Source organism: Podarcis gaigeae (assembly GCF_964106915.1).
Source record: "Podarcis gaigeae genome assembly, chromosome: 6".
Lineage (NCBI taxonomy): Eukaryota > Metazoa > Chordata > Lepidosauria > Squamata > Lacertidae > Podarcis > Podarcis gaigeae.
The window spans coordinates 57,785,302-57,807,431 of NC_139682.1; the positions used below are offsets into that span (position 1 = coordinate 57,785,302).

Genomic DNA, 22,130 nt, shown 5'->3' on the forward strand with positions numbered 1-22,130 from the left:
CTTGACAGACTCTGGGGTTGTGCGCCCATCTCACTCAAGAGGCCAGGGGCCAGCGCTGTCCGGAGACACTTCCGGGTCACGTGGCCAGCGTGACATCGCTGCTCTGGCGAGCCAGAGCCGCACACGGAAACGCCGTTTACCTTCCCGCTGGTAAGCGGTCCCTATTTATCTACTTGCACCCGGAGGTGCTTTCGAACTGCTAGGTTGGCAGGCGCTGGGACCGAGCAGCGGGAGCGCACCCCGCCGCAGGGATTCGAACCGCCGACCTTTCGAACGGCAAGTCCTAGGCGCTGAGGCTTTAACCCACAGCGCCACCTGCGTCCCCCCAAACACCACTACTGCATACCAATTCTTTTAATAATGAAGAAACTCAAAGAAGTTATAGTTTTAATAAGGAGAAATGAATGAAATAAAACAGTGCAGATTTCTAAAAATCAACACAGAAGCAACAATGCTTTCTAAAGCTCCATATTTTTGTGCTTAAACGGGGCAAGGTATTGCTCACAAAGGCCAGGATCCAGAATACTATGAACAAAGGAGACTTTAGATATTTTCTTATTCAACTGTGGGACTTTCAAAAGTAGTTTATGACATGGCACTGGAGTCAGAAATTCTATGAGGGTAGTTCACATGTGACAGAACAGCTCTATGGATCCCAGGCAGAGTTTGCTGGCTGGCACACTAGAACATTACAGCAATGGTAATAAAAGCTAAGCATTGCTCTGTTTTCTCTGTGGATGCAGATGCTTCCAGCTGGAGTGTATGCAGTTATCAGTGACATAAATGCTCTTCACTTCATCTGAAGCATCAAGATGAAAAACGGGGAAGGGGGAGAGATCATACTCAAGAGCAGAAGACTCAATCCCCAACCTAGGAACTATTTTGTTTCTTTAATGGTGTTTACTGTCAAACCCTTGGGAAAGGATACAGACATTTCTGAGCACATCAGATGTGCCACACACCATCTGCGGCAGAAGTAAGCAGGCAATGCTTCACGCTGAACAGCTGCAATTTAGTTATAATTTCATGATGATACTGATTATGCACAGACAACTTAAATAGTTCCCTGAAGCATAGGTCTTGCAGCATCACTTATCATCCTGAGTAAGCATCATTGCACAAAGCACATGCTGTAAACCTGAAGGGTGCAAATGCAGACTGCTTATATTTACAGGGCTGCACTAGACGGAGGTACACATCTGCACTGTAAACAAAAGATTGCACATTCAACCAGCATCTATAAGAACTTCCTTTCAAATGGAGGCCCAATGCATATCCTGTGACTTGGTGATTTTCCACAGCATGTAAAATCAGAAGAGCCAATATGTGCAGGCATGCATAGAATGTATTTATTTATAAGGCTTTGGCTGTAATGCCAGCGTCCTCAATGTGGTTTTTGTGTGCAATAGCACCTGTGAAAGCTTCTCTCAACGTCAGTGAAAGCCTCTGTACTCCCCATACCCCATACCATGCTATGACATCACTCCCTACCCCTTCAGAAGTAAGAAGAGAGTGATTTCTGCTTGGAAAGGAAAGCTGAGAGGGGAAGTGGGAGGAGTGCCATTCCCACTTCCTCTTCAAACTCTTTTGTTTTCTAGCCTGAAATCACTATCCAAAGAGAACACAGAGTGACCAGGAGAAAAAGTGTTTTGTAAAAAAGAAGTAAGAGGGAGCTAAGAAAAGAGGGACCTAGCAAGGGAGAGAAGGGAAGGAACAGAACACTGTGTGTAGGTTTTGTCCTTCTCTCGGGGGGTGGGGGGTGGCGGTTCTGTATTTTTATTTTTAAATTCTTGTTTCAACTTCTTTCCTCTCTGAAGCAGTCTGTATTTATCACTCTCCCCTTCCCAACCTTTTCCTCTCTGGTCATCTACATTTTTTTGTTTCTTTATTTCCCATACTTTCCTGGCCACCGGTGTCTGCATTTGACTCTGGGGTTTGTGCGCCTTTACTTGTTTTTTCTTCCTCCAGGCCTGCCTACCTCCTTCCCAGGAGACATACAATGTAAGTAAGTCACAGGGTGGGGTTGGGGGGGAGAGACATACTTTCCAAAAATTGTGACTAGGCATGACACTCACAGCAGTCGTGTTATGACCTGCAGCCTTCTCTGCCCTGCCCGCTCCACAGCAGCAATTTTGTGGTGTTCTTCACAACACCTTTTGAAAATGCCAAATATGCCCAGGGGCCCAGGAAAGCTAGGGACCCTGCTGTAAATCAATGCAGACAGCTGATTGCTCCCATATCTGTAAGACAGTAATTCTTAACCTGTCCACTTGTACCCTCCTCAATGTATTCCTCTTTCTGAGACCCCATTTCAGATGAAATTTTTTTTTTATCCCAACAATTTGCATTTGCTCTGATTTAATAATAAAGGAAAGTGCCTCTGAGTACACAAACAGTTAATTTCCCTTATCCCTTAACTAAGGCACATTTCATTAAGAATGTATGTGATCAGTGGGAAGGGGAAAATCTAGGGCACACAACTCCAGTCCTATATAGGTCTGAACCTCAGCAGGGCCCCACTGCTCTTGGCACACTCTGTAAGGCTGGATAACATGCATTTCTCATCATACAAGGTTCACTTTATTCTCTCCCTCTTCACTTCCACTTCTACAAAGAAGGCTCAACACCTTTACACTCCTGTGATGCAATAAAAGGAATCTGAGTGAGCCTTCCATTCACCCTTAAGTGCTTGCAGGCAGTCTCCAAACATGCTCAGTTTAGTGTGGGGAGATAGCTTATACAGTCCTTGGCTCATTCTATACAGCTGAATCACCCCCGACTGTGCACCACACACACAAAAAGGCAAAAAGCTAGGTTATCCTCTGTCACCAATAAAACAAGTTTTCTCAGCTTTTGTTGCCTGTGTCTGACCATATGCACCAACATTCTAAGCTCAGTAATGTCTACATTGTCTGGCAGTCGTTCTACAGGGTTACAGAAGTCTTTCCTCAGATTACCTGAAAGATGCCAGATATTGATTTTGGGGTCTTTTGCATGCAAAGCACATACTCTACCCATAACTTTTGCCCCTTCCCTTATGTAGAGATGACATGCTGCTTCCTCACCCCCCCCCCTTTTAACTTTTAGCATCATCAAAAGCTCAGGGGTGAAATCCAAATAAGAAGTTCTCCTGACACAAAGATTTCTTCTTTTCAATGGAACTTGTCTCCCCATGCTATCTCCCCAAATCTGATCCAGAGGATTCAGGCTATCCTCAGAACACATTTAAGGGGCACACAGGCAGAGAAGTTCTCTTGTGCAATCTAATTTGTTGCATACCACCCCAGAAGTGTGGTCAATTAGACCCTCCACACCAACTAAGCAAAGAGATTCCCAAGAGTTCATTGAAGACTTAAGTTACGAGGCAGGGGCTCTACGAGTTTGGAAGCTCCAATAAAATAAAGGCCCTAGTAAGGATTTAGATTCCTGAAATGAGGAAAAAGAAGGTGTGCACGCACATACAAATCTAAGGCACAGTTATCAGTGATGCCACTGGAACCATTTTTGTGCCTCCCTTTGCAAATACCTTCCCAAGTTCCCTTTCTATGTGCCAAGCAGAAATAACTAGAAAATAATTGCTGGGCATGGTTCCCTTCAAGAAGAGGTTAAGGGACGCAAGTGGCGCTGTGGTCTAAAGCACTGAGCCCAGGACTTGCCGATTAGAAAGCTGGCGGTTCGAATCCCCGCGACGGGGTGAGCTCCCGTTGCTCGGTCCCTGCTCCTGCCAACCTAGCAGTTCGAAAGCACATCAAAGTGCAAGTAGATAAATAGGTACTGTTTGGGCGGGAAGGTAAACGGCATTTCCGTGTGCTGCTCTGGTTTCACCAGAAGTGGTTTAGTCATGCTGGCCAGATGACCCAGAAAAAACTGTCTGTGGACAAACGTCGGCTCCCTTGGCCAGTAAAGCGAGATGAGTGCCACAACCCCAGGGTCGTTCACGACTGGACTTAACTGTCAGGGGTCCTTTACCTTTTTTAATTGCTGGGTATTCCACAGTTTGAGAAACTGGTTTTCAGAAGACTTTGTGATTTTTTTCATGATGAGAAAAGACCAATCTCTTTCCACACCCCCACAACTTAACTAACACCAAATAATGACCTTTAGCATCACATGCATACACTCTTCCAAGTGTGCAAAAGTTCCACTGAAATGTTGCAGACTAGTGTTTCTGCCATGTAATTATACTACAAGCATTTCCATATCAAAAAGCATTACTACTAGCCTTTGTAAATTAGCAGCTCATTTTCTATAATTGCCTGAAGAGCCCTGCTCTTGGCAATATGTTTAAGCAAGTTTAGAAAATAAAATTTCATTTTCACCCCAATATTTGAGCATACCAGCCTATTCAATAGTTTGTTAATCACCAAACAAAATAATATTTAAGAAGGGATATAGTTGTGCCTGTCTTCACATGTTCTAAAGATCACCTATAATTCAAAAGTGATTCTGAAACATTCTATTAAAAGGTGAAAGCATCAACTTAAAAATGCACAGCACTCTACTGAAGCCAAGAGAGTCATACTACTTCCAACAAGAAAAGATTTTGTTAATTAAACACCTGTTACCAACATGCAACGTGGAAAAAGGTGAAGCCAAAAGCTATTTGAGTAGACAAGTTTTTACTGTCAAGTCATCATCATTATTAATATAAAAGTCAACATTTCTATAATGCTACTTTAAAAAAAAGGTTGCAACTTACCCAGCCTTGCAAGATATGTGGATGCAATTAAACACTTGCCAAGAGATTCTTCCCGCTTATATGGAATGGACCAATGATCTGTTAATACTCTGCTCTCCAGTTCATAAAGATTTGTTGTAGGAAACTCGATACCTTCTCCAGAACAGTTCCCATTTTCGTCATTTTTCTGTTGAAAAGAAGCCACAGTTAGTTGTTCTAGTTACTGGCTGTTATAAAAAGGGATTGTAGCAGACCCATACCAGAAAACCTGACATACCAACTACAAAACAACCCCTGTGCAACAGAAAGTCTACTTCTCAACTCAGAAAACAAAGCCTATTTGCTGTCCTCTTTTCCCACCATTTCTTCCCCCAGCAGAAAAATAAGGAAGTGCCAGAAAAAGTAGGGAGGATTAATGCAGAATCTAGCACTGTGACATATATATGCACAGTGGTGAGACAGATGAACTACCATCACTGACTTAAAAGTTTTCCTAGATTACTGAATCAAAAGTCTGGAAAGGATTGAAGGACATTATTCCAATCATTTTCAAACCAAAAAGAAATCAGCTAATTATTTAAAAGATATAAAATACAACTTCTGATAATCAAATAATTGATCCAACATGCTAACAATGAAGTATTAATTGCCCATCCAGAGATCTGATCATACCAGACCCACAAGCCGGCCACTCTAGTAAGGTTCTGCTTCCCCACTGTGCAACAAAAATGCAGCTTCTTCTAATAATATAAGAGCGCAAGCCAATCTATGCCAACATTCTGCCCCTACAGTGCCCCATCAGATACCTATGGAAACCCCCAAGCAGAACATGAGCACAATAGCATTTTCCGGTTTATGACCCAAAGCAACTGGTATTCAGAGGCATACTGCCAATCATACAGGAGACAATAACTATACAGCCATTATAATGAGCAATCACTAATAGTTTTACCTTGGTACCAACCTCTGCTTTGTGGCAGGAAGAGATGTAGAATATACAGCTACCATAGTTCTGCATTACAGTGGATGTGTACACTGACTGTGCCTCTCTTTTCTGCCTTTACTGGACTACTCACCTGTCCAAGATCATAATGCATACAAGAAGTAAGTGCACCACTTCTGAGGTAAGAAAGAAAAGCATGAAAAAGACCATCACCATGCTGAAGAGCAGCTAGACCTACAACTTTGTGAAGAGCTCTTTCCACACTGAAAGGCTTACAGCTATCACATCTGCATCTACATAGGGATATGACAATCATATCAAACAAATCAATATTGATCTATTTGGCCTTGAACTATCTTCTCCTTTATATCTAAATAACCAAATCGTCACTACTGTAGCGAACAAGGAAACAGAGAACACCATAATCTCAAAACAAAGTTTGGTTTAGAATCTTTACAGGTATCTATTTTTTCTTTAGGTTACTGTAGAAGTGCCTTATCTAGTTTATAAACCATTCTGCTATAGTTACTTTCTAATTATTTTTCACATTTTCAGCAAAAGATTCTGAAATCCATAGGTACAGATCTACTAGGCTAAGGTGGATTCCCATAAGGGGAAATAAAAGCAAACAAAGAGCAAGATGGTATCTGACCCACCTCCCAACTAATGTTGCCCGTGTGGACAGCACATTTATTCAACTTATTTATAGTAAAGCAAATAAGGTCATTTATGCCACTTTCTCATCAGTTTCATTTCCTATGGAGCCATTTCTACAAACAGAAAGCACATAACCCACATTTCATTTTATAAATCCCTGCTCTCTCCCCATTCCCCAAACACCACTTAAATTTACCTACTTCCATCTAGCAGGCCTAACAATTAATGGAGAGAGGCTTTAACTTTTTTATTATTATTGCGAACAAATAGTTTGAACACCCTAGGTCTAAAGGCATTCAATGCTGCTCAAAGCAGTGGAGCCTATGAAATCCTTCACCATGTACAAGACTGGGTAGTAAGCGCTGACCATTGTTCAGCTCGAGATTTAACCTTTTTTAAAAGTGCCAACAGGATGCAAATTGATGCCAAGCATGGATCTAACAATAAAACTCTCATGGACACACATAGCTACCACAAAAAGACCAAAACCATGACTCACTGCACACTGGCTAGTCAGTGAGCAGGCTATTTTCGATCATTGTATGTACTTGGACAAGGTTCAAAACTTGTGAACTAGTAGTCACAGGTTGTTTTTCCAGTACCACTCCACTGTCTCATTTATTGCTTTCATTTCCTGGTCTAACAAGCACTCTCTCTGTATTAAAAACAACTGCACATTCATAAAATAATGCTTCCTATCTGAGAATGAATATTAAGTGCTGTGGAACAGGAAACTATTATCTAGGAAAGCAACAACAAACTGAAAGCACGGATATTAAATACTATCTTTTCAATGGATTGAAATATAGAAAACAACATTGTGGTTATAGAACAGCATTTGAGAACGGTGAGCATTGCAGTAAGAATGTAAGAAGAGCCCTGCTGCATTTTCTCAGTGGTCAGCTAGAGGTCTATGGGAAATTCAGGAGAAGTTCATAAGTGGCCATCGCTAATTTAACAGTGTGCTACGTAAAGATATACTTCCCTTTGCCCGTCTTGAATTTTCTGTTACTCAGCTTCATTGGACAGCCATGGGCTCTGATATTCTGAGGAAAACACCCTACCCACTTTCCCTGCAGCATGAATGCATCTCTATCATGTTCCCCCTTCTTCACATTTTTTTTCTAAGCAAATGTTGGAACCTTCTCTCACACCCCTCCTCTTATTAAACCCTTTTCAGCATTACAATATCCACACACTGGGACAAATTTTCATTGTGCTATCCGTCAAAACCTCAAAATTGTGTTTCTGACCAGTCACCATTTAGGATTCCCCACCCCAAAGTACATCACATGAAAATAGCCCTTTTATTCAAGATAACAGCTAGAAAAGCAAGGAAAAGTCTTAGATATCTTTATCTTGTGATACCACATGCTACATAATCTCTCAACATTTATACTCTCAGAACATGCACTTGCAAATACACAATTAGGCATCCTAAGTATGGTGGTTCAACTGATTCCCATAGAGATCAAGTGACGCTTGCTCATATTGATCAAGCTTTCATCTGGGTTTCCGTGACAGCATCTGGGCTCGTGGTATGGCAATGCCTCTATCAATTAACCTAAAACACAGGGGGATCTTTGACTATGAAGGGAAATTCTATAAAAATGACACCCCCTGAACCCCTCCTAGACTATAGAGGTCCTACACTATAGAGAGAGGGGGGAGTGTTGTTCTTAAACTATAATGCCATCCATAGGTTCATATATTCTGATGTTTTTGTAGACCCTTTAGGAAATTCCCTAGCAGTTGTCTGCCCCTTGGCCAAGCTCAATGATGCGCACAGGAGACGAGGCAAAATAAAGACAATCATTTCAATTGAGTAAAGGCTGGAAATTTCATTTCATGAAATGATGCTATTATTGGGCTAAGTGATGCAATACATATACTATGGGTTATGGAATATATGTAGGGAGGAATGCTTTTTTTAGTGTGGTGATAGTGGCATCCTGATGATAACAAAGAGAACACTTAATATTTGCAAAGGGATATTCCCTTCAAGAGGAAAAAAGACTGCACAAGCTCAGAAGTGCTCAATCTTAGACTTACCCTAACGCAGTTTCAACACAGATTCCAATCCCTTCATATATCCCCATTGATGTCCCGAACTCAATCTACTTAACTAGGCTAAAACAAGATACATCCAATCTTTGATAGAGCCACTACCCACGACCTCCGACACAGTGCATAAACCTCTGAGGTTTTGCAGAAGAGCCTCCTGAGGCTAGACTGTAGAGCAAGTAGGAGAAATACAGGGTCAGAGGTTGCTGCTAAGAGCAGAGCAGCAGTCTCCACACTATCCATCATTGTAAAGAGAGCCAGAAACAACATCAGATATGTTATTCAGTCAACACTGAGCTACTGTGAGGCTGTGCACGGCACCATCACATTATCTGCAAAACTAGCATACCAAACAATGCTACACATGACAGCAAAATCACAGAGCACAAAACTACACATCATTTATTTATCTGAATCATTTATAAGTCACCTTTCAAGGTGTGCCCTCCGAAGGTGCGTTTTTTTTAGCACAATAAAACTACGACATAATTACTGAAAAAATAGCACAAAAACCCAGCAACAGGATCACAAAAAGCCTGACAGAACAAAATAAACTTTTCAGGGCCCACATAAAATACTCAAGTGGAGGGTTCAAACACATTTTGGGGGAAAGACTTTCAGAGATATGGTGTCCCGTCTCATCCCCAAAAGCCCCATCCCTGCTACCTGCAAACTTGATTGTTCTTTATGGTAGGCCAGACAACAGAGTCCCCAAGGATTATCTTGCACCTAGAGTTCACTCATAAGAGCATGGGCAGTTCTTCAACTTATTCCAAAACCATTAAAGGCTTTAAATGTTAAACTCAGCAGCAGTTTGAACTGAGCTTAGAAGAAACAGGCAATGAAAGTAACTGAAGGAGAATGGGTGTTATATACACAGACTTCTTTGCTCTCCAAGCAACCTGGCGGCTGGATTCTGTACCAATTGACACTTCTGAGCTGCCTTCAAATGTAGCCCTACGTAAAACGCATTACAGCAGCCTAGCCTGGAAGTAGCCAGTGTGTGGACGACTACAGCAACTGCAAAATAACATCTCACTATCCTAGAAGAAAATCAGGTAAGTAAGTAACCTAGTCAGGAAAGTGGCAAGCATGTACATGCAAGTAATACAGTGGTACCTCGGATTACAAACACTGCGGGTTACAGACTCCGCTAACCCAGAAGTAGTACCTCGGGTTAAGAACTTTGCCCCAGAATGAGAACAGAAATTGCGTGCTGGCGGTGTGGCAGCAGCGGGAGGCCCCATTAGCTAAAGTGATGCCTCATGTTAAGAACGGTTTCAGAACGGACCTCCGGAATGAATTAGGTTCATAACCAGAGGTAACACTGGTTATTCCGATTCTGCACAAATGAAGTGTGAAATTTGAGGGATATTTGGATGTAGCTCAGCCCTGCAAGTTATGCTTTTCCTCTTGTCCAGTAGCACCTTAGAGACCGAATTATTGTTGCCTGCATTTCTTAATGCAAATACAGGTATAACTCTTTAATGGAAGCCTAGGAAAACACAACAGTGCGATTCATTTTCTACAACACAGTTTTCATCAAACATTAAACCACAAGTTGCCTATTTATTTTAGTTCATCTATATTGCTGCAGGATTATATAAGTTATGGGTACTTTAACAGCTCTCTCTAGCATTACTTCTTTTTCCCATTCCCAAGGGAAAAGTGCTAATCACCACTGTCTTTTCCTTTGGGGTGCCCAAGATTGTACATTCACAAAGATAACACATTCAGAATTTAAATCCTATAATACCAGCTAAATACATTCATAGTGAAACAAGGATAATTGTCCATGGCATGGTAATAGGAATGCTTCCCCCTGTCCTTCTGTCAGGTGCTAGCATCCAGATCAGGATGCTGCCATAGACAGGACATTTTATTCCATACTTGACAGCCATAGGAAAAATGATTTGAAACACAGGTGCATCAAATGATTCACACAATAACTCAGAGCGTATAGATCTACTTAGTTACAATTTTATAGCTCCCTTTTATATTTGTCAGTTAACACTGAATTTGAAAAGTTCATCTAGACAGTTTTTTTTTATATTAAGCAAAGGAAAGCAAACAATACATGCAAAAAACAGGTGAAAAAGAGTTGACACCAAATGAGGATCTGTTATAAACTGTCAGACCTCTGCCTCCTCTATCCCAGACAAGCTTTTTTGTATAAGTAAGTTGTTTTCAAATAAAACCTATAAAAGATTAGGATCCTCCCAGGCCTTTTCTTATAAGAGACTCCTGTTCTTATCCAGAAACATTCAAAATGTGTTTGGTAGAATTAACTTCTAACACTGGCCTCATTTTCCTCCAGCATTTCACTTCCTTATTAAGCAGCTGTCATTGAATAGAACTTCTGACTGGGAAGATGACCAGAAAATGTCTCTACTGAACATTATCTGAAAGACACTTCCTGCCCAGCTGAGCTGCTGTTTGTTCCATGCATAAATGGCCTCCCACTTCCACCAATGATAAACATTTAGATCACATCAAGCGTTAATCTTCGCCTGGAGGTTGCTTCAGTAAACAGAAAAATATTTCACATGGTATTTGGAAACCCTTTAAAGGTGGAAGTTAACAGTAAGAAATATACTAAAGACTATAACAGCTGCGGAGAAGGTTAAAAAGACAATGTCCATAAATATTTTTTATTCAAGAAATAAAAGTGCTGAAAACATATTGAGATTCCAGTTTTGCAGAACCAGGAACCCAAGAACACCACATAGAAAAATGCTTTAATCCTGAAACGTGTTATACACAAAATGCATATGGCTGTATTTTATAATTTACACAAAAGGGTTAACATGTTGGTGGCACAGTCCTTCCATATCTAAGATTTTAAGAACTCCTCCTTTAAAAATCAACAGAACATAGGCATGACAAAGTTAAACAATGAAATCAATGCTATCACTTGACTTAACTGCAACCCGTAATTTCAGAAAGCTATGAAGTTGGCACAAAAGTGATAATGAACATATCTATGGAGAATGTGAAGAAACTACTGTATACTTAAGCTTTTACACTATTTTTCAGGCTTCAGCTCCCCCATTTGATTTATAACCAAAAGACAAAGCAATTAATATATATACAACTAGAACTCATCCTACTCTTGATTGTAATCTGCTTCAACTGTTTTTAATACTGTATTTTTAAATTGTTGCAACTTGAAGGGCAAGTTAAGAAATCTGAGTAATAATATACAGGAAAACAGAGGAGCAACTACGTGGGTAAAAGCGAAACCATAAAAAAGAAACATTCTTAAGAGCTGTGCACAAGTAAAAATTTGCACTTGGCAAACATGTGTCAGACCACTATGTATCAGGTGCTTGGCCTGATAGGAATATGAAAATTGTTTTGGTGTTTCCCAATGAGTTAGAGCTCTGAAATTTGATATGCTGTGGTCAGACCTTTACCTTCAGAGAAGGTACCACATAACTGAATATACCTGTTTTTGAAAATATAACATCTGAATCTGTGGGGTATATATTGGGGTATATATTTATTCTATACAATAGCTGTTCAAACTTTCTAAGTTAACTTGTTGCACTTCAGGATGTAGTACTAAGCTCTGCAACGTGAACACAGAACACTAAATTCTAGCAGTACATCACACTATAACTGGAAGGAGAGGTGACCATTAGAAGCTCCCAAACTCTTCCCCAGCCCAGATTAAAAAACAAGCCAGAAAGGACTTTCCATTTTACAACTTGCCCTGAAAGACTGCCCTACGATAGTTACTCCCATAGAGACTCTCTTGTTCCCAGAGCCCCCTGTATGGTAAGCTTCTGTTACCTTCCCATCCCAGTTACCCTAAGAGTAGTCCTCTGAAGCAGCCCCCTAGCTCTAACCTTCAGGCCAATGTAAGCCACAGGAGTAAAATTCTCAAGTCCTTTCATCTTAAAATTAAGATAGCAACTTTCTGTCTCACGGATAAAAAAAATCACTTCTGCACTCTAAACACACTATATCTTAAATTATTAGTTTATTGACAAGGATTAAGCATTCATAAAATGATTCAGAATGTTTAGTGAATGATGCAATGCTCTGAAATATAAGAAGCTATGCATAAGCATAGTTTGCCACAGCAACTGTACATGTGTGAACACACACAAAAAAAGAACATGATTATAGTGGAACACACGTTACGGTGAAGTGTTCTGCTATTCTCAAGTCTTCCATCACCCAAGATGGGATGGATGGGAATGGTACTCTGAATATGAATGTTATAGCAACTCATCTGTGATGAACAGGTGTACAGTGCAGAAGTACAAATAGTGGACTCTTTGCGAAAAAGAATAGTCCCGTTATTTTTTGGCCAATGTGTTACTTTAGATTATTAGTATTGGCACTGCATTGCTGCTGAACAAAACCAGGTACAGGAAACTGCAAAGGCAGCTTATCTCTGTTAGGACCAAATATTTAGATATCTGTATTTTCCCAAGAGAGTCAAACAGAACAGAAATTGAGACAGGAGAGAAAGTCTCTTCTTTTCCTCAGCACTACTGATCAGATCTAATTGTGTGATTCCTGTGACAGCTTTTAAAGAATCAAAATGTTGGCTAATCCAGTCACAAATGTCCTATGTAGGTGGTTTTTTTTTTTTTTTTGGTAAACTGCTTTGAGGTTTCATTACACTCAAGCAGTATATAAACATTGTGAAATAAATAAATAGATAGATAGTTTGGCTCTTACATGGCACACCAAAAACTGAGTAGGTAAATATTTGGTGGTTATACGGCACTAATCACTGAAGTGGCACTACAGTAATGACAACTGCGAAGAATAGTAAATGCTTAAGAATCAAAACAAAACTTCTGCGTTGGTTCCCAACATAATTAAAATTCCCAACTTACTACAAGAACATGCTCATGGATTCCTATGTTTATTTACCTTTTCAGTCGTGATTCAGTTGTCAGCATGTAATTTAGGAGAACTGGGAGCAAGGAAAAGAAGGAGTTCGTACACAGCCAAGCCTGGCAAAAGAGCTCCCAGCCAGAGTTCTCAACCCCAGGCATCTGTCTCTTTCTTCACAACAAAAACCAGCTTTTCAAATTTGATTTTAACTTTTTATTTATCTGTTAAAATGGTTCATACAATAACATCACTTCTGGAGTCTTGGGGTGGGAATATGATAAGTAATGTAAGTAGTATTTATTTGTTTGAAGGATTTCTATCTCACTCCTCAGCCAAAAAAAGGGAGGCTGCTACATAGAAAAGCAAGTAATAAGACAGTCTTTGACCTAAAGCTTATAATCTTACTTGACTCAAAAGGAAAGTGGCCTTGGGAGGGAGGAGCCAAAAACAAACTCAGGCACTTGTTCTTGGTTACAAAATACAACTAGAAACACAGGGCTGTACCCAACACTGCAGCTTCACCAGTGCAATGGGCTTCCGTGCAAACAATGGAGCTTCCTCTTCTGTCACTTTCTGGCCATTGCCTGCTGTCAAATTCAGCTTCAGAGGTTTTGGGGGGGGGTAGAAGAAACAATCCCATTGTGCTAGGTGAACCGTGCTGGTACATTACTGGAGACAAACCACAAATTCATACCTGAATGTTATCTAATCAGCATTGCAGGTCAGAATGAGCAGAAAGTATGGAAGAAAAAGTAGAGTATAAGTTAGTTCTTTCAGTGTATGATGGATCAGAATAAGATTGTATCAGAGGTCTACAATGTTGCCATGTTGCTTCTCCACTGACAGCTTGGATGATGTCCCAGATGCATTCTGAATTCCTATCTTGTACAGAAGTCAAAGGAGTCCATGCTGTCCTTGGCCAATATTTGGTAGTGTATCTCCCCAGGAAGCCCCCATCATCTTTCCCGTAGGCAGCAGAGAATATGCACTTGGTAGAAGTGCTCAGAGTGACTCCACCAAGAAGCAGCTTGAGGAAGCCGCCTACCTTTCATTCCTATTCCCAAACCCATTCAATTGTAGGAAGGCTATTCATTTTCTTACCTATTGCAACATACAGTGGTGCCTCGCTAGACGAAATTAATCCGTTCCGCGATTCTCTTCGTCTAGCGGTTTTTTCGTCTTGCGAAGCAAGCCCATTGACAGCTTAGCGGATTAGTGCTAGAGCTGTCAAGCGGCTTCCAGCGATCAGCTGTTAAGCGGCTTATCAGCGGAACAGCTGATAAGCGGCTTAGCGGCTTAGGAAAAGGGCAAAAAAAGCAAAAAAAAAACCGCTGGGGGACGCAAGATTTTTTCGTCTTGTGAAGCAACCCCATAGGGAAATTCGTTTTGCGAAGCGCCTCCAAAACAGAAAAACCCTTTCGTCTAGCGGGTTTTTCGTCTTGCGAGGCGTTCGTCTTGCGGGGCACCACTGTAGTCAGAAGCAGCTCACTCAGTGGGGAGAGTCGCATCACTACCAAGAGGAAGAGGGGCAAGGTGGCAGAGACTGTGCAGGTGTACTGGCAGGACTGGATGTGCCCAGACAGCCCCAACCTCCACACTGCTCACCAGGCAAGTTGCTACTGAATGTCTGGAACAGCTTACACGATCCAAACATAAATTATTGCATTCAGCAAAGATCCACTGGAATTAACAGACCTAAACAGCCATTCATTTCAATGGGTCCGCTCTTGAGTAAAAGTTAACTGACTACAACTCTTAAGTTCCTGACACAATATGCTTTTATGAGGTTTTGTCAGAATGCGTATTTTATACCTCTATTTATTTTTTGCCCATGTCTGAATACGTTATGACTTGCTGCTCGTGCAACATAGCTACCTATGTGATATAGTGCACAAAATTGTTGAGCTTTATAGCTCTAAGAAATCTGGGACAAGAATATTTCAAAAATCTCCTTCTCCCAGATGAACATAACTGAGAACTTTGTTTGCTTAATGAGACTCTTTGTTGAGTCTCTCTACCATCAGCAGTATAGCAGGATAGTGCCAGAGATATAGTATTTTCAGATGTGGTGCCTAAGATTTGGAACAGCTGCCCAAAAGAAGTGCACCTGGGCCTATCAATATCACTTTTAGATAAGCATCAAATCCAGTTCTACCTCAACCACTAATGATGCAATAGTTTTAAAGCCTCCTACCTAATTCATGGTTTTGGATCACTTTACTGATTTTGTTGCTTGTAAGTCACCCAGACTCTTTTCAAGTAAGACAATCAGGACAGTGTTGCTATAAAGAGTTGCATGGGTGCTCAAAGAACTCCTTGGTTAACAAAAGCTGGAAAACTATACACACATGGGAGCAAACTCAACTGAAAGCAATATGGCCTACATCGGATTAGATATGTAAAGTATTAGTATGGGCACCTCATAATGAAAGAATGAGTCTGCACCCACACAAGTGACCAGCTTCCAAACCCTCCACCACTGCAGCCTAGGCATAACACAGCAATCCCTTTTCCTAGGCTCCAGGCTATATTATTCTTCCGGTGATAAACCAGGGCACCCAAACGCAGATCGCACTTGAAGCTCGAGTTATGCACCTGACAGCTCATGCACAAGACGCCCAGGAAAACCCGCCTGCTTTGGTTTTTTTTTTTTGGGGGGGGGTCAAATCCACCAAGACACCCAAGGCGCGCGTGGCGGGGTCCCTATTAGCTCGTGGAAACTGGGGGGATGGGGCCCCTTGAGAAGAAATCGAGGTGAGGATTCAGGGTTGCGCGGTTCCTAACCTTGCAAGCTCTTAGTACCCCGAGTCCTCTCTCTCTCTCTCTCTCTCTCTCTCAAGACCAAAGCGGTATTTTAGGGCGATCCTGTCCCCCTTCCGATGCGTTTCCAAAGGGCCGGTGGGGCCAAAGGTCAGGCTGTGATCCCGCTTAACGGCGGCGCAAAGCACAGGCGAGCCTCGCCCGCTCCCATCCTCCGCCCGGAGACCGTTACCTCGTTCTCCACCACCTCATGGTAGGCAGGGGGCGGGTCGAAGCCGGTAGTGCCGCCGCTGCCGCCTCCACCTTGGCCTCCTCCTCCTCCACCACCGGTGCCTTCGCCGTCCCCTCCGCCGCGGGAGACTCCGCCGCCGCTGCCGCCGCCTTGCTGGGGGCCTCCCTGTCCGCCGCCGCCCCCTCCGCTGTCCATGGGCTCATAGTGCAGGCCGGGCCGCTCGTTGGTGAGCAGCGCCACGGCCTCGTTGATGTCGTTCTTGGCCAGGCGGAGGGCCCTGCGGATGGCGGCCGCGTCCGAGAAGCCCATGCAGAGCAGCGTGGTCATGTGCTGCTCCTCCTCGCTCTCCATGGCGCCTCGCTCCGCGACGCCTCAGGCGCTGCTGCTGCTGCTGCTCCCGCTCCGGCGGCCACCGCCGCCGCCCGCTCTGCGCGCCGCCATGTTGACGGGAACCTCCTCCTCCTCCTCCTTTGGCCCGCCTCCCGCCGCCGCCGCCTCAGGGCAGGACAACGCCGAGCCCCACACCCACCCGGAAGCGGCCTTCTGAAGCCCGGATGAGCGTGGGGAAAGGGGGGGGGGAGAGCGCCGCCGCAATCACGTGCGGAGGGAGGCGAGGCCAATGCCCGAACGTGAATGGAGGGGAAGAGGGGTGTGGTTGTCTTGGAAACGTCGGAGGCAACGGGCGGTGGAATCCCGCAAATGCCGCTTCGGGCGAAGAAGCGGCTATTATACTGAGCCCCGCTCACCCCGCCAAGCTTGAAAAGCATGGAAAGTATTCATTTATCGGAGGTTCTTCACCCCCCGCAAGAAGCCTGCTGCCCCCCCCCCAATGTCCTATTTACGGAGCATTTTTACCAAGAAAAGCTCAACTTTGATTTCCTAAAAGAAGCTCAACAACTTTGGCTGCCCGTCCACCTCAGCCCCCCCCAACAAAAATCCTGGCTACGCCCATGGGTGGATCTGCCACCACGTGCTTATTTACTACTCGCTGGTGTTTTTATTTTCCAGACCTTGACCTCTCCGTTTTGGAGAAAAGCTCCCCGAATAAATAAATAAAATATTGCTTTTGGGTTCGGTGACTTTGTGGCTGGGTTTTTTCATTTATATGTATGCCATATATATATATATATATATATATGTGTGTGTGTGTGTGTGTGTGTATATGTATGTGTGTGTGTGTGTGTGTGTGTGTGTGTGTATGGTGACATTGTTCTTTTCTGTTTTGTAACTTGCCCTGGGACCTTTTGGGGAAGGGCAGGTAGTAAATATATTTAAATAAATAAATCCCCATGAGCCAAAGTCTCAAAAAACTACACCAAGCTTTGTTCCATCAGTACCTGGAAAGACAGTGCAGGTCCTGAACTTGTTTGGAGATGCCTTTAAGGCATGTAGGGACCAGTCTCCTCTCCTAAAGAGGCATAAATGACCTCCCTGGTCATCAGAAGCTTTGGACATATTTTGCTTTGCCATATTTCTTTGGTCCATGTGACATTTCTAAAGGCAGAAAATGAAATATTGGATTCAGGTAGTTAGCCATGTTGGTCTGACACAGTCGAAATAAATAAAAAAAAATTGTCCAGTAGCAGCTTAGAGACCGACTAAGTTTGTTCTGAATATAAGCTTTCGTGTGCATGCACACTTCTTCATATTCTTCGTCTCTAAGGTGCTACTGGACAATTTTATTTATAATCAAATACTGGTTTCTATCAGGTATTTCATCCTCTGCCACTAGTGCAGATTCCCCATCACTTCTTCACCACTCCATGAAAAAACCTGCACCTGCTCAAATTCTGCTTAAAGTGCTGCTGTTGGAGGCATACACACAACAATCCTCATGCAGAATCAGATCTCTAAATTGAGATCCTGCTGCTTAATTGTGTATGTAACTAGCAGGCAGTCTTTGATTTCTGCTTTCAGAAGCTGCTGCAGCTTTCAAAATTCCTGTAGACCTTAAAAGCCGTAATTTATTGAACCTCAAAAAAATCCAGACCTTAAGCCAAATTCCAACACTGAAGTGTGGATCTGGATCTGTTTAACATGTTTGATGGATTAGTTAATCATATTATCTATAGTGGTGCTTATATACACTGTCACCAGGGGTTTATATATCCTGCTGTGACTCTGAAGCATGGAATTTGTGTACAATCAGTTATAACCTGCTCATAGTTGCCTGTCTATGCTATCTGCCATATTTATGCAGGCTCTGGATTTAAGTTCTCTGTGGTCTTGTCCACCCTATTTGAACACACACACACACACACACACACACACACACACACAGAGTGCCCTATCATTATCTCTGTTTTTCTCCCTCCTACATTCCCTCCACTTCTTGTTTCCTCTTCTGGGTCTCTACGGTTCCTCCCCATAGGTCATTGTTCAAGTCAGCATTGCCTCAATTTTTTTCTTAAACGTTCTGGGTGTTTTTGCACAAGAATAGCATTTCACGTGAACAATGTCGTTCTGGAATGTGCAAGTAACGCAAGGATCTTAAAATAAAATGAACGCTGAACATGAAATATGTTTCCCTGATGTCAACATAATTCCTGTTTGACACAGGCCAAAGCATAACCGCAAACCATATGGGGGAAACTCACACTTCTGCATACAAACAGACACAGCAATGAAACATGGAGATATGAGCAAAGTGAGGTGCAAAAAAGGAATGGTGGGAATGCACATTACTAAGGTTTATGCATATGTTTTTCTATTTCCCCAAAGCTCTTCACAACATTGTTGCAGTAGTGAAACCTCAAATTAGCCGCTTACAGTACAGATGACAGCGTGCAATAACCTGAGCCACGCTGCATGCCTTGTCAGAAAATGGCCTATTGCTTCCCTCCATCTCTAGCCAGTCTTGCAGTGGGCAGGACATGGACCCATAACTTTTGGAAGCACAATCATACATGACCTAGATTATTATGTCATATGACTGTCAAATACACAGCTTTGCAAGTCTCCCCACTTCCTCTTGTAAACTCCTGATCTTGGACGTCTAAAAGTAGAGGGTGGAAGCCTTTTATTCTTTCTTTCTCTGAACCTAATATATAATAGGAGCTGGAGCAGCAATAATAGAGATTAGATGGGTTATGGAAGATATATAAGAGGCAGGGAAAATGCATGGATGCAAAGCACTGAACCTCCAATTCTGGGGCAGGCCCTAAATTTGAACTCCTTAGAATAATATTGGAGAGCTGCCTTAACTTGAAAGGTAAAGCAATTTTTTTGGGTTGTGTGTGTAACAATGAAGAAAGCCTTGGGCTCATCTGGTAAGATGCTAACTGTGTCATTTGTTGCATTGTTGTTGTTAAGTTGTGGGTGAACATATCAGATGACACAGCAATTCTTCAAACAGCTCTTGTTTATTCACAGGCCAGAACAGAACTGAACTGAATGGTTCAGCCAGCCTGCTTATACAGTGGTACCTTGGGTTACATACGCTTCAGGTTACAGACTCCGCTAACCCAGAAATAGTGCTTCAGGTTAAGAACTTTGCTTCAGGATAAGAACATAAATTGTGTGGCGGTGGCAGCGGGAGGCCCCATTAGCTAAAGTGGTGCTTCAGGTTAAGAACAGTTTCAGGTTAAGTATGGACCTCCGGATCGAATTAAGTACTTAACCCGAGCTACCACTGTATAGAGCTCCACTAGAACGCAACAGTAACCATTTTCTGTAACTATCCAATCACTGAATGTCACTTTCAATCCCTTATTTGCATATGTGGACCTGAGTGAAAACTATCTACAGTATCCCCCTGCTGGCCCAGGGTGAGAACTTCAGTACATAACAGTTGTTGTTTTGCACATGTTTACATTGCAGAGGTGCTGGAAAACACCACTTTTTTCATAATACAAGGCATATAGAAATTCAACAGGGTCTTCTTCCTTTCTGTGCTGAGAGTGCTGCATCTATTAAACTTCTGCCTGCAATGGAACTATTAAAAGAGCAGGACCCCTGTAATGAAATAAAGGCTGACCCAAGCTGCAATGGATATGAATGTTTTTGGATCTTCCAGAGACCTGTGACCTTTCAGTCTCTCTTTGGAAAGACTGCAAGAACTTGTGGGAGTTTGATAGCTAGCCAGCCTAAAAATAAGCTGTGACTGAATCAAATATACTGGCTTTTGATAGACTAGGTATTTTTGAATGCTATGTGAATGGTTATATTTGCACTACATGTTTTAGCCAAACATGATCTATCTACCTGAGGGTAGGATTTTGAAGCTGCAAAATAAATAAATAAATAAATAAATAAATAAATAAATAAATAAATAAATATAAAAATTCTGGCATATTTTATTCATTTATTTAGGAAAAAGTATAAATCACTTGATTGTAAAACCCAAACCAACCCTCAGATACCCATTTGCACAGGGTACAGTAGGAAAAGCTTTAATAAATCCTGCCCTTTCCAGAATTTTTCTTAATTATTGATACATTTCTGCTTCTTTCATTTGAAATAAGTAACATATTTTAACCAACTGTTGCTAGAGGTTCAATGTTATTAAGGCATCATAGGCTGCAATTCTGTATTCACTTACCTGGGAGTAAGTCCCATTGAACTCAATGACACTTGCTTCTGAATAGATATGTATATAGGACTGGATTGTTGTTGTAGTTCAAATGAGAGTGTTCAGAGCAAGTGGCCAACTTCCAGATATTTAAATTAGTACCAGCATGGTAATGTTATTAAGGGCAGATGATGCAGTAAGATTATATTACAGTGGTACCTCGGGTTACATAAGCTTCAGGTTATATACGCTTCAGGTTACAGACTCCGCTAACCCTGAATAGTACCTTGGTTAAGAACTTTGCTTCAGGATAAGAACAGAAATTGCGTGGCGGTGGCAGCAGGAGGCCCCATTAGCTAAAGTGGTGATTCAGGTTAAGAATAGTTTTAGGTTAAGAACTGACCTATGGAACGAATTAAGTACTTAACCTGAGGTACCACTGTATCTGTTTAATGAAAAATTTCCACCTACTAGTAAAAAAAGAAAAGAAAAAAAGAGGGAAGGGGGAATGAAATAAAAACCTATGATACAGTACTGCTTTTTATTTTCCACATTTTATTTCAGCGTTCAAAAACTATGGAAATGCATAAGGTGAGAGAAAAGGGGGTTAATATCAAACACTATCCAGAGCGTTACCACTAAAACACATTTGCCTTCAAACCTTCAACACTATGCATCATTTCCCCATAAGAATTTGTGTTTTGTGTGGGTAAGGGAAAATGTTTGATAAGTAGGGTCATGTTGCTTTTGAAAAACCTGTAAAAACATGTGTCTACACAGAGAGAGAGATATATGTATATCTGTCTGTCTGTCTATCTATCTAGCTTACTATGCAACATCAACTAAAGGCCACAGCTATCAAATTTGCTATGGCTAAGGGTCCTTTCAGCATTCTCTACTCTGATACCCCATAATTAAATACAATATACTCCCATAGAGACTACCTTACACTGCATTTAAAACCAAAATAGCATTTGAGTAGAAACTGTTTCTCAGGCAGCTAGTCCTAGACATTATAAACCTGTACCTTCTTCCAGAAGGCAAAAGCTGAAAGAGATAATTTCCGGGGTGTGCACTATCCTGCACTATCTCTGCAGCTTTCTTATGGCACCTGGAAGCATAGATTTGATCCAAGGTAGGGAGAGTGCACCCAGTTATTATCTCCACAGTCTTTACAACCCTGGACAACATTGTTTTTCCCCTGACCGTGCAGCTCCCAAACCACACACATAGACCATAAGTTAATACACTCTCAAAAGTACAATGGTAAAATGCCATCAACATATTCCTCTTGGATCAGCAACATAGAAGATAATTAGGTGGTTTTGCACTAGCATTTTTTAAAATTAGTGTAGAGCACTTAATTCCATGTTTTAAAGAAATCAGGATCATTTATATTATATACTAGGAGCTGCTGCTGCTCTCCAAC

At 42.0% G+C, this 22,130-nt stretch overlaps 1 protein-coding gene across 2 annotated transcripts in view; it reads right to left on the reverse strand.

Annotated features, from left to right (window-relative positions):
- USP24 (ubiquitin specific peptidase 24) overlaps positions 1 to 16,738 on the reverse strand; it is a 74,211-nt gene extending 57,473 nt beyond the window's left edge. Inside the window, exons 1-2 of one of the 2 annotated variants that reach the window (XM_083742730.1) lie at positions 16,192 to 16,738; positions 4,700 to 4,865 (exon numbers count right to left, since the gene is read on the reverse strand). In XM_083742730.1, coding sequence (XP_083598856.1) covers positions 4,700 to 4,865; positions 16,192 to 16,542 — 517 coding nt within the window. In that variant the 5' untranslated portion in view covers positions 16,543 to 16,738. Of the gene's footprint in view, positions 1 to 4,699; positions 4,866 to 8,330; positions 8,551 to 16,191 lie in introns of those variants that run through there. The other variant, XM_083742731.1, reaches the window with a different exon arrangement.
- Between the last annotated feature and the right edge of the window lie 5,392 nt (positions 16,739 to 22,130).